This window comes from Callionymus lyra, chromosome 2 (genome assembly GCF_982586985.1).
Source record: "Callionymus lyra chromosome 2, fCalLyr1.hap1.1, whole genome shotgun sequence".
NCBI lineage: Eukaryota > Metazoa > Chordata > Actinopteri > Syngnathiformes > Callionymidae > Callionymus > Callionymus lyra.
The window spans coordinates 12,631,786-12,644,884 of record NC_141819.1 but is presented as its reverse complement, the minus strand read 5'-3'; the positions used below and the strand labels follow the sequence as shown (position 1 = coordinate 12,644,884).

The following is a 13,099-nucleotide window of genomic DNA, read 5'->3' as shown; positions in this document are numbered from 1 at the left end:
CCCACCTCCGACATATTGCTTCACTTATTTCAACTTTTCACTGCAATAAGCCAAAAACTAATGACCACTTGTAGCGAGGAAAGATGTTTTGAAGTTATTACTTTATAAAGTCAGAAATGTGGGCGAACGAGGGGTTACAAGAGCGGAGTCCAATGGCTTCACTCCTCCAGCCGGCAGTAATTATGCCCTGCTTTGTTTATACAATGAGTCCCTTGGAGGTGAAGACTTAGAGGATTGATGACACACGGTGACAAACCTTGATGTTTGACCAATCACAGAAGAGTGGGTGTGGTTATGGTAAACAAGATTTTAAACGGTTTATATATTTATGTGCGCAGCAGCCGTTCGAAGCCATACAAGTGAATGATGAATCCTTCAAAAGCTTCCCAAATCCAGATGGAACTCCAGAACACTAACGTTTAATCATATGTACCTTTTCCCCCCCATTATAACATTTTAATTGAAATCCTTAATTTGATTTTAAACCTGATCACATGACCTCCTTGGCAGCTGCAATAAAGCATTAGAATCACTAGTTAAGATCAGCGATCACTAAAATCACTAAAAGACTCGACCAGGAACGACGGCACAAAACAATCTGGTTGGAATAAATTTATTTGATCTGTCTGTAAACAAGGTGATAAATCGTTTTATGGCATTTTTTTTTTGTTTTTTTTTCAATGCATATGAAATCAGACGCGTCGAGAGACCCAAATGTAAGAAAACAAAAAAAGTGGCGAGGAAGGAGGAAAGAAATGAACATAAATCAGCAAACAAGGACAGGGTTTATTTTTTTTTGTTTTGAGTACACAAATCCCACAAGGCCTTGACAGTGGAGCTCAAGCTAAGAAAAGTGCCAATCAACGCTAGTGGACAGTGAGCGACGGCGACAAATCTCTAACATTATGGCACAGGATACACAGGTTCTGTATTACAAGACCAGTTGTTTTTAAATCGGCGTTCCAACCAATCCCGAGCGTCTGCTCTACTTTCGAGGGGTTCGGACGTTACAGGTTTTTGTCGACAGAGTAGAAGGCAATTTATTCCACAGTTTTGTAGTTGTCAACACAGCATGGGTTTTGTACAAATGCAGTGGATCGTTTACGAAACCAAAAAAAAAAAAAAAGTTTACTTCAGACACCTCTCAACCCCCCCCTCCCCCTCCCGCCCCCCCCATGAAACTTCATATCACCGTGGCAACCGGGGCGCCGGTCGCCTCCTTCACATGTACGAACACCCTTTTTTTTGACTACACTTGGTCCTATCGTGAGAGAAAAAAAACTGGACTGATCCAGATGTTCATGCTGGGATAGCTACTGTCCGAAAAATGGCAGCTTTTTTTTTTTCTTTTTTCCAAAAAAATAAACAAAATCAAATATATTACAGGAGCTGGCAAACAAAAACAGTATAAGTGCCTGAGCCGTTGTTACTGTGGAATGTCCTTCAGGAGGGGGCGGGGGGGCGGGGTCCACGAGGCGATGATGGGAGAGAGAGAGAGAAGGGGGGAGTTGTTGGGGGGGTTATCGGCATCTGGACCATATCAAACCAGTCGTTGACGGAGCTGATCTCCAAACACACACACACACGGTGAGACCGACACACACCCGTGAGCGTCACAGGAGTGAGGCCCGATCTACGTGGGGAGGAGGGTTGGATATGTATCGGGGCTCCCTCCCGGGGGGGGTGGATGATGGTGGGACTATTAAGGAAGACTTGCTGAGCCGAGTAACTGCTCGAGTGCTCTTTAGATTTCCACTAGTTTGGGGGGGAGGAGGGCGAGGGGGGGTTGAGCAGGTGTGTGTGTGGCCAGATTTCTGCTGGTTACGTACAGATTCTTCATCAATTACTGCTGACATCTTGATTCTTCATCCACTTTTTAAACAGGGTAAAAGTACACATGGGAGTTGGGGGAGGAGGATGGGGGGGCGACAGAATGGAGAGAAGGCAGGGGGGCGGGGGGGGGGGGGACAAAGAGTGTGAAATGCAACAGGGTGGTAAAGGGTGAGCTGGGGAACGGGGGGGGGGGTCGCTCTAGTATCCGGACTTCCTCAGGTAGTCAGCCATCTGAAATGCTTTATTGTTGAGGCTGCCTCCGTGGACACCTTCCTTCCCCATGACAAAAACCAACGCTGGAGTACACAAAGAAAAAAAAAACATAAGTGAACAAACATTGCGACGAGCTTTGAAACAATTAAGAGGCTTTAAAATGTGAAGAGAAGAAAGAGCTTCATCTTCCAGAGTCCTGCTGCTAGAGATGCTCCTGGGATTTGACAAGAATTAAAGCTTTTTTAATATATATTTTAAATGACTTTTTTTCTCTAAACTACACAAACAGCATCTATTTAACGACTAAAAGCCTGAATCCCTCAAATATTTTGCCATCGAGTAAGCCTTCTTATTCAAGCCGCCGCCATGGACCCCTTCTTTGCCCATTACCAAGACCAAGACTGGAAGAAAAGAGACAGAGAGGACACTTAGAAGGTGCCACAGGTGAGACCAGAGAACAAAGGCAGGCAGACGACACACAAACACACACATAAACGCACACAAACACACAAACATCCATTTGTGCTGCTGATGACGGAGATAACAAGGAGGATGCGGGTGAGGAGAGAAGGATCATCTCTTGCAGAGTCGTCACATTTAGTCCGACAAACGTTCATCTGAAGAATACGTTTCATTTAAGCTCGTGGGTTTGATTTGAGATCTGGGGTCGTCATAGCAACAGAGAAAAAGGGAAAACAATCAGGGATGTGCGGTTTCAGATGCAGAAAAAAAAAACATCTTCGGTCGAGTTGCTGTCACAGACGACCGTCGGGCTTTACGATGGATTTTTAGTGGCTCGTGAAAGGTTTAAGTGATTGCTTCAGTTACGACACACGTTTGAACACCTCATGACAACATGTGTTTAAATAAAATACGCTCCTAAAGTAAACATTTTACTACTAGAGTGTAACAATTTAGTCGCGTGTATAATCGAGGGAACCGTAATAATGGCGACTTTCGTCTTCAATCTATTGGCGAACACTTACATGTTAAACACTTTATAGGTTTATTTAATGTCATTTTGTAGTCTTGTCTAAAAATGTTTATCAAAGGAACTTAGCGCTCAAATACTACAGGATATTATTAAATGTTTAATTCAGTGTAATGTAACTTCATGTTTAGAGAAAGAGAAAGTTGTTGCCAAATGGCTAATTTATCTTATACAAGCTTTTGCGTCGCTGTGGGAAAAACAATGAAAGTTATAAATAAAATAAGTTAATTCAACAAATAAAATTTCAGAATTTGTTGCTAAAAATAACAAACTAAAAAAAATATTTCCTTTCAAGTCGGACAAGTGCATAAATCTGCAAGTGTGATATGGTGCAGACAAAAAGAGGGGGAGCAGCTTCACTGCAGTGAAGAGAAGGTAAAGAAAAACAGGGTTCGGTGACGTCTGGTCATGTGTTATCAGCAGCAGCATGGAGGCGCAGCACAGAAGCAGACATCAGCATGCATGTGGTACCTCTCCTCAATACATGAAAGGGCTCGGACCGCCCAGAAGTTACAGACGCGAAGAAGAGGACGAGAGCAGGAGGACGGATCAGACAGGAAGTGAAAACACAAACGTGCAGGTCAGCAGAGAAAGACACGGATGGAAGTGGTGAAATCAGAGAGTCGTGGGGCGTCACACGACCCCCCGGGGACGACGCTTGGCAAACTCTCCGGCACTAATGATTTTACCTTCCATTAGCTCCTCCTACAAAGAACAGTTACTACAGTAATTCACAACCTTCACTTCTTCAGAAACTAAGCTGTTGTGCAACACTTTGACAAAAACACTCGTTAAGAAATGACATTTAACTGCATAAATTCTAGTGATGTGTTGATGAAGCTTCGTGAAGCAGTGTCATTATTTTCAGAGTCCAGTAGATGGCGGTCTCGTTCTAATGAAACATCATTTTTAAACTGACGGCGCCACCTACTGACCTCTAAACAAAATGACACCGTGTCATGAAGCTTCATCACTGCGTAATCATTTTAAGACCAGTGTCAAGAAAAGTCTAACATTATATTACATCACAGAAAAATGAACTTTGAAACAGAGTTATCTCAAACAAAGGATCATATCAGTGACGACATACGTGTCTGCAAAACACTTTTACTTTATGATGTTACTGCTTTCTGAGGTCAACTACAGCAACAGTCTATACATTTTTTTAGATGAACACTTATTGCTATGTAATAATGGATTATTATTTGAATTATTTAAGAAAACTATATACGGGGGCAGGAGTGGAGCGAAAGTATCATGACATTATATTCTCTGTTAATCTTTGTATCCTTTGTTATTTGTCTTTGATCCATGTTCTTTATCTTAGACTTGGATCGTGTCGTCTTGTTCTTTCTTATTCTTTGTTCTTGTTCTTATTTTTATGAATATCGTCTGTATTGCTGTGTTCTAATCGGAAAAACAATTTCAATAAAGTTCCATCTATCTTGTATCCCCATCTTAAGTCATTGGACTGGACACTGGAGCGTCACATATTGAGGAAAGGTGCGCGTCAGGTTGATCCACATGCACGGACAACACTGACGTTCAGAGCTGAACTGATGTCTCTACAGTAAAGCAGACTACAGTATGAACCGCTAAAGGAAGAGCTAAATGTTCAACAGCCACTCTCGTTCGTAGGGGGGGGGGGGGCGACACGTACCTTTGCCAGCTCTGCCTACGGTGACGTTGTATGTTGGCTCTCCACCTTGACTCTTTGTCCTGATGTCCATCGTCCAGTCAGACTCCACGTTGAGGCTGTCTCTGATTACGGAGCACTTCTTATTGCCTAAAGTCATCCCGCTGGTGAAGAAGCCTTCGCGGTCTTTTCCTATTAGCACGTCGATTTCTTCAGGCTACAATAGAAAGAAAGAAATCACATTTAAATATAAACATGTTGGACTTCTTTTGAATATTCCATAAATACATGTATTAAACATTTTCACAAAAAAACAGACTTCCTTACTTGGCATTTAACACAAATACTTTCAAAATAATGTGTTATTTTACTGAAATGTAATAGACGTGATGAGACAGGGAAGTAAATCATGTACATTATATTCTAGAGTCTTCACTTCTTCACACAGCTAAGAGAAAAAACAGGGGAAGCTAATGAACATTTAACACAATTGAGTTTTAATCAATGTGTGTCATCTGTACCATCAATTATTCACCTTCATTTTTCTGATTAAGGTCAGGATCAAAATACACAACCAGCTGCTGTGCAAGTCAACATTCAGTCAAATTATCTTTGGAAGCAAATATTTAATTACAGTTGTTCACTGAAATATTTGACTGTGTGGAGCAACACTGCTTTGTCGAACCTGAAGCTCTGACCACAGCTTTATTAAATATTGATCTCTACATCTCATACACACAATTACACCCACAACATTGGTTCGAAAACGCATCTTTAGAAATGGAACACCAGCTTAAACAACTTGAATGTCGTCACAAACTACTTTCCCTAGAATCACACGTTGCTCTCGGACATGTTTGTATTGGATTTGTAGTCGTCCAGGTCAGGTTATCATTACGATGTACCATTTAAACGCATAGATTTGCGTTGATAAACGGAATAAAGTGACACAGTGGATGTCAAAGATGAACTCGCCCGCCCCCCCCCTAACCTTACACCCACAAAATAAGTAGGGTGTAGTTTTAGTTTATTTCCAAATTTCCATTTTATGTTGAATTCAAAGGGTGGATTAAAATGTAAGAATATTCATTTTGTTTTTAACTCATACATCCGCGCTGCAGGAAGGAGAGAAACTGTCGCCGTTTATTGTAGTTGATCATACATTCATCAACATTTTATTTATAATTGTGTTACTTTTCTTTTATTATTCTACTATTACCATAATTATTATACATCGCTTTTAGTATTTCATATTTTTAATATAATTTTGTCATTAATTATGTAATATATGACTTCATTTGTATCTTTCTTTAATGTTTTTTAAAGTGCAGCGACTCAAATTCTAAATGTAGGAAGAATAAAGCGATTTCAATCAATTATTGTGGCGTTATTAATATAGTTTTGTCATCTTTAATGTGTAATACAAGACTTCATTTGTAAATTTCTTTAATGTTTTTTTGTAAGGTGCAGCGACTTGAATTCTTAATAGAGCAGGAAGAATAATGCGATTTCAATCCATTATTGTGACATTATGATGTGTATCAAAGGCTCTTTAACTGGTCGCTTTAAAGCCACCAGACACTTAAAAAAACATTCGTTTTGACAAGAAAAACATTTCTCAATTTCACCTTTTGCTCCCTAATGGTCAGAGATATGAAGCTGGAACAATCCCAGACACCTTTGAACCTTCCCATCCGGAATGCTGCAGTTGTTTGTTGCACATACTAATGCTGTCCAGTGGAACATATTTATTTATATTCTCAGGCTAAACTCGTGCTCCTGAATTCATCAATGTGAATCAAAGGTTACGGTGGATTAAAAAAAACTAAAAGTTTTCAAGCTCAATCTGGTGAAAACAGGAGTCAATGGCTCATTGAAAAGCAGCAGCTGTCTCCATGAATCTCAGAGGCCCACTGCAGCAGCTTTGTGCTCAAGACCCCGGGACCACGACGTGGTCGACAATGGCCCAGGAATATTTCCAAGTAAAAAAAAAAAACAGAACATCTCATAAAAAGTAATATGGCGTTATTTAAACTGGGCAGAACAAACATCATCATTGTGCACAGCCTGCGGAACAAAAGGCGTCGCCCCTCACATCCAGAAGTGCACAGTCATAGCACAGACCGGAAGGAGACACTTCCCAAAATGTAACGGAAATATCGGGACAAGAAGGATCTTTTTTTTTTTTTTTTTTAAAAAGCGAGCGACATTTTTAAGATCCCACGTTACAAAAGACGCGTTTAAACGAATATTAAGAAATTATGGGATAGAAGGAGAGAAACGCGATGCTATAAGCTAACGCCTCTTGGCTAAAGCGCTAGTGCTAAAGAGGCTCAAGGCTAATAACGGTCCTGTCGTCCTCAGAATAAAGAATATTTTAAGTAATATTAAGTGTCAAATAGAAATAAATGTAAATAAAAACACTATTACATTTTTAATATCGCTTTTTAAATAAGATTATCTAAATCTGGGCATCGGAGTGAAAGCATGGAAGAATCTAGAATGACATTACACTGCACTTTGTTGTCGGTTTCTAGGGGTTTGAAAATAAAATAGTCAGGAACAGAGATAAAAACTTGTACGTTCATAATCTTTGTTTAAAAAATGTATATTAATTGTTCTTATTAATTATTACTTTTATTTGTGCTTATTTTTCTGTTTTTAAGCGTTTAGTGCGGACGTTTTAAATGTATATGTACGGAGACGTCGAGAGAAATCCGCATTAAAAATGTATTATGTTTATTATAGAAAAGAAAAATACTTTAAACAAAAGAGTTGTCCGAGTAAATAGGGTTTTATTAACATAACACAACATGGGTCAAAAGTTCAATATTTAAAACGTACGTTAGTTCAGTATATGTGTTTTTAATTGTGTACATTTGAATTGATTTAATAAACTGGGAGTGAATCCGACATCTTGGAAAAATAATAGCGGACACACATTCACGAACGACACCTACGTTGAAAAATTCCCCACAGCGCTCTTTTGCACGCGTCACGTACGTCAGCAACTTACGCATTTTACGGAAGAGTGGTCTGGTGGTCTTTCTTTCAATGACCGGCCTGATTTCATTTCAACTTTAGTCAATCCCGCATAGGTTTTTACCACTAGATTGTTAGTTTAAATAAACGCTGGGAGATATTTTTAATAAAATAAATTAAAGTAGGGCTCAAGCGTGATGTCAGAGAGTAGTTTTTTAATAGAAAATGTCGCGACTGATTTATCTTAGGGAGTAAAGCGGCTAGCAATGCTATGCTAACTTCCTTCGCTCAAGTTCGCGGCTTTGATCTGATTTTATTTGGTTTATACTTTAATATAAGATGGTGGTTTTGTATGAGAAGTATTTTATGGCGGATTAATTGTCGCAAATTAATTAAAAAAAAAAATAGTATATATTTATTCCTGGAATGAGTGCGTTGAATTAACGGTATAACCCACCGTGAGACCACCGGATACCATGTGTACCACACATCATTAACCGAAGGCCTAGTGACTCAAGCAAACCGTTATAATTCAACGAGACAAACACCCCCGAAAAAAAAAGCCCCCCCAAAAAAAACACACTCACCGTAATGCTGGCAAAGGTTCCGCCGACAAAAGATGCCCAGACGTACTTGGCGTCCGTGTAGCCAACAATAGCAGCGTCCTGGCAGCAGCCATCAGCCATCAGGTTGTCCACGTAGCTTTGCCAGGACATGGTTGTAAAAATTAAGGTCTAAAGATGGAAGGAAAGCGAAGGAAAGATAACGGAACGTCTCTTGAAGGCGACAATGGAAAGTGAGAGGAATCTGGTTCTACGGGCCTCCGGCTCCGTCAAGTCCCGGCTTTTTCTTCTGCTCTCTCTCGGTGACTGAAAGAAGCCGCTGCACAAGGAAAAAGCGCTTGGGTGTAGTCCTAGCGAGATCCCTGCGCCGGCGGTGGTGGTGGTGGTGCTTCGCCCGCGCAGACTCGTTGGGAAAAAAGACAGGGAGACGCGGAGGGATATTACCCCAATAGGACTGGAGTGAGAAAGGGATCTATTTGCTTTTCAGCGAGAATGTGTATTTTAGTGGGTATTTGTTACTGACCCGCAGAGAGAAAATAAAATAAATGATTTCATTGTTGTTGAGTATGTGTTGTTTTGATTTTCTGACATGTGTTTTAATTAGGAAAAAAAGACTAGATCTTGTCATATAAAGTCAAATAAAAATGCAACTTTTGACATGTTGAGACGCCTTATCATATTTAAATTTATAGACATTTTTTTTATTATTATAACGGGCCGACCTACAGTTAAAAACCTCAGAAAATAAAATGGCACAACCTGCAAATTTTTTTTTATTAAAAGCATAAAAATACATCTTACTGTAACTCGGCAGGAGCCCCAAATACTCCCTGTTTTTTACTCATTTTCACTACTTTTTTTTTTTTTATTGTCAAACAATTTCCCGAAGGAGGCCTCCTGAGATGTTGAGACTCCTGAGGGATCAATAAAGTTTTACCTTACCTTATATAAAGTGAAATAAAAATTTAACTTTTGACATGTTGAGATGCCTTATCAGGCAAGTTTACTTAAAAGATAAGTAGTTAAAATGAGTAGAAAACAGGGAGTATCTTGGGGTTTTTAACTGTAGGTCGGTCCATTATAATAATACAAAAAAATGTCTATAAATAAGGTAAGGTAAAACTTTATTGATCCCTCAGGTATAGATATGATAAACATTTTGTGAAACTAAAACAAGATTTAGTTTAAATCTGAATTATTTATTTATGATGTATAAAAAGCAGGGGCCCTCATCCATGCATTTGTTACTGACCCGCAGAGAGAAAATAAAATAAATAATTTCATTGTTGTTGAGTATGTGTTGTTTTTATGTCTGAAATGTGTTTTAGTTAGGAAAAAAAAGACCAAATCTTGTCATATAAAGTCAAATAAAAATGCAACTTTTGACATGTTGAGACACTATTTCAGGGAAGTTTACTCAAAAAATAAGTAGTGAAAATGAGAATGAAAATAATCAACTCCTGTTGTGTTATCATTTTTGTCTTGCCCTTAAAAGTATATACTTTATTGAATATTGTTTTGATTGTTTAAGCGCTTTGTGACCCTGGTCTGGAAAAGCGCTATATAATTAAAAATTACTTACTTACTTAATTACTTAGATCGGAATATATATATATTTTTTTTGAATTATCAGTGAAGGGTTCCACCAATTAGGATTTGTTTTTTTTTGGGTACAAATAAATATTAAAATATATAAGTAAGTAAAGTAAGTAAGTAATTTGTATTTATAGAGCGCTTTTCCAGACCAGGGTCACAAAGCGCTTAAACAATCAAAACAATATTCAATAAAGAATATACTTAATGGTCAAGATAATCTTAAACATAAATAAAAACAATACAAAGACAAAAAAAAAAGATATATAGATATAACGTTTTCTGATTTTGTTGATTTATTCAATGTATTCCATCAAATACATACCAATCAAATGCCATTTAAAATCCAGTTCAAATCCCATTTCCCAGCTCAACTCATATGTTTTCCCTGTTTCAATTGGACACCATCACATGATATGTTTTCTCTGCTCCTCTCAGGGCACAGAAACACCCACAAATGTCACAGGGTGAGCATTCCGATGTTTGCACACACATGGCTTTCGTTATTGAGGATGATTGAGAGCGATCCCGCGCTCACTCGGGTCACTTTTTTATACATACATGTGAAATTATACGTTGTTTTCAACTGATAAATATGGTTAAATTAAGTTGGAAATTGAAGTTGTCACAAGAAATCATAGCAACGTTTCTTCACCACAATAAACAAGTTAAACTTGTGGCTTTTTTTCTGTGAAAGTAATAAAAAAGTCCTTTAGAACTGTTATTAATTGACCAGGGTGAAGGACCTGAGCGAGGGCGAAATCCTTCTCAACCACACCCATGGACTCCTCTGTCATTGGATGTCGTCAGTTTCCATGGTCACCGTTGTTTTGCCCTTGTGCGTTGACAAAATAGTCTAAACCACTCTGTACATGAGTCACGCTAAGAGAGAGAAGAGGTTGTGTGCTCGTGCTCGGGTCATGAGCGTCCACATCGTAACAGATGACAAGAAATAAACACACTTTTTCTGGAGAGATGTTTAATGTTCGATCACAATTCAATCCATCTTTGTTCAGGGATTCAAGTGAAGGAACAATATGATGAGTAATATGAAGGGATTAAGAGTTTTTATGATGCAATAAAACAAAATAACGTTATCTTTTATTAAAGCAGCAAAGCACTCGACTCATCAGCTTTATCGCTTTAATTCCATTACTTTATCTGTGACTGACACCTCAAATATAGACTAAAAAGGTCAAAGATAAACAATGATAAACGTGGTTTACAAATGTAAAATATTTTGTTTATATTTAAGATACTTTTCATCTTAATTATAGGAAATAGATGAGGAAAAAATAGATAAAAAATATGTTTGAATTACTAATAAAATGTATTTATCTATGTTATTATGGTTTCAGACATGATTTTATTTAACATACAAATATATATATATTTTGTGTTGATATTTGAGATACTTTTAAGGTTAAATATAAGAAAAAGACTAGGAAAGAATAAGATTAAAAATGCATGTTAATTTATAAATAAAATGTATTTATCTAAGTTACTGTTGTGTCAGACATGACTTCTTTCAACATACAAATATATATATATATATATATATATATATATATTGTTGATATTTAAGATACTTTTTAGCTAAAATATAAGAAAAAGACGAGGAAAGATTTAGATTAAAAATGTAAGTTCAATTATTAATACAATGTATTTATCTTAGTTACCCATTGTGTCAGACATGACTTCTTTTAACATCGAAGTATATTATAGATATTTTCAACTTAAATATTAAAAAAAAGATGAATAAAAAGAAATATCTTTAATATAAATATAGTTTATTCATCTAACATGAGTTCTCTTGTTATATATGATATGTTAAGATACGTTACATCTTAAATATAATAAAATAGTTAATTAAATAAGTAAGAATAAAATTAGATTAAAAGATCTATGTTTATTTGCAAATGCATAATGCATTTATCTTAGGTATTATGGTTTAATATAACTTATTATTATATACAAAGATGTATTTTTTGTTGAAATGTTTGATTAATCTTAAATATAAAAAATAGATTAAGAAAAAACTAGATTAAAAAAGGATGTTTTTATACAAATGAATGTATTATTATAGATAGATTGACTTTATTAATCCCTCTGGAGATCGGAAATTGGGTTTCCAGCAAGGGATAACAAAGTGCAAGTATAAAGAACAAGGATACAAAGGAAAAGAATATAAAGATTAACATAAAATAGAATACATCATACTTTTCTTGCCCCCAGATTCAGAATTATAAAGTCTATATATCTTTATGTCATGATGAATGAAAGAGTCTCTGATTCTATTAGTGTTGCATCATAAGAAGAAGGAAATATTATCTAAGCTCTTGTGGTTTCAGACATGACTTCTTTTAACACACAAATATATGTTAGCAACCTCTTGCTGTGTGTGTTGTGTTGATGTGGAATGGCGACAATATTGTGTCACAATCACTGAAACACTTTTTATAACTTGATAACATATCACTTTTGTTTTGCAAGTGCAATAAAACCAAGCCTCGCTCCGGTGTACTTTGCCCTCCGAGACGGTTCATTCACGCAGATCAAACGTCTTCCATCTGCATGTTTGTGACGCAGCAGGACTCACAAAGACTCAGTCTTCTTCGAGGTCCCCCCTCAGAACCCCCCTCATCCTCAAGTCATGGATCAACACCGCTATTGATTATGGCGGCGACACGTGGCTGAAGCCTCCTCACGACATGTACCGAGTGTAGGACACATCATATGAGAGCTATAAACAGATCCACTGTGCTGTCAGCATGTGGTCGGAACAGCCTTCATAATAAAAAATAAACCTTAAAAAAAACCTTCAATTTAAAAAAGGGTGTCATTGTGCCAGTAGGATGGATGGGTCGAAACCTAATTCGACTTTTAGTGGAGTTTACGGCACAAATTGATTTAAGGAAAAGGGATCGAAGACGGAAGAGAAAAAGGACGAGTCAGCAGCTGCATTAAGGATGTAGTTGACATCATTTTTAAGTTGCATTTAAATGGCAGAAAACCTGCGAGAACCAGACTCATAAGACAGTCACTCTAGAACAAAGTGTTATCCATAATTAGTTCAACTCTAAATATATCACTATTCGATTTATTCAATCTATTGCTGTCAAAAATGGAACATTTAAAAAAGGGGCTTTTTTAATCAGATCCATCCATCCATCCATCCATCCATCCATCCATCCATCCATCCATCCATCCATCCATCCATCCATCCATCCATCCATCCATCCATCCATCCATCCATCCATCCATCCATCCATCCATCCATCCATCCAT

The 13,099-nt window shown here is 37.4% G+C and overlaps 1 protein-coding gene across 2 annotated transcripts; it reads right to left on the bottom strand.

Moving 5' to 3' along the window:
- Positions 1 to 597: 597 nt before the first annotated feature.
- Positions 598 to 8,525, bottom strand: LOC148085363 (profilin-2). Of its 2 annotated transcripts, none has more exons than XM_087783547.1 (3): positions 8,243 to 8,518; positions 4,698 to 4,890; positions 598 to 2,129 (listed from the first exon to the last, which is right to left on the bottom strand). In XM_087783547.1, the coding sequence occupies exons 1-3, from the start codon at positions 8,369 to 8,371 to the stop codon at positions 2,032 to 2,034; spliced, it is 420 nt and encodes a 139-aa protein (XP_087639673.1). In that variant the 5' UTR covers positions 8,372 to 8,518; the 3' UTR covers positions 598 to 2,031. The 2 variants fall into 2 exon arrangements, with proteins under 2 accessions (XP_087639673.1, XP_087639674.1); XM_087783548.1 differs by lacking the exon at positions 598 to 2,129 and adding an exon at positions 2,299 to 2,447 and having other exon boundaries at positions 8,243 to 8,525.
- Between the last annotated feature and the right edge of the window lie 4,574 nt (positions 8,526 to 13,099).

Coding starts and splice junctions, on each gene's coding strand:
- LOC148085363 (XM_087783548.1), bottom strand. CDS start 8,371: ATGTCCTGGCAAAGCTACGTGGACAACCTGATGGCTGATGGCTGCTGC. Junction 4,891..8,242: donor GAACCTTTGCCAGCATTACG/GTGAGTGTGTTT, acceptor TTTCTATTGTAG/CCTGAAGAAATCGACGTGCT. Junction 2,448..4,697: donor CGTAGGCAGAGCTGGCAAAG/GTACGTGTCGCC, acceptor CTTTTCTTCCAG/TCTTGGTCTTGGTAATGGGC.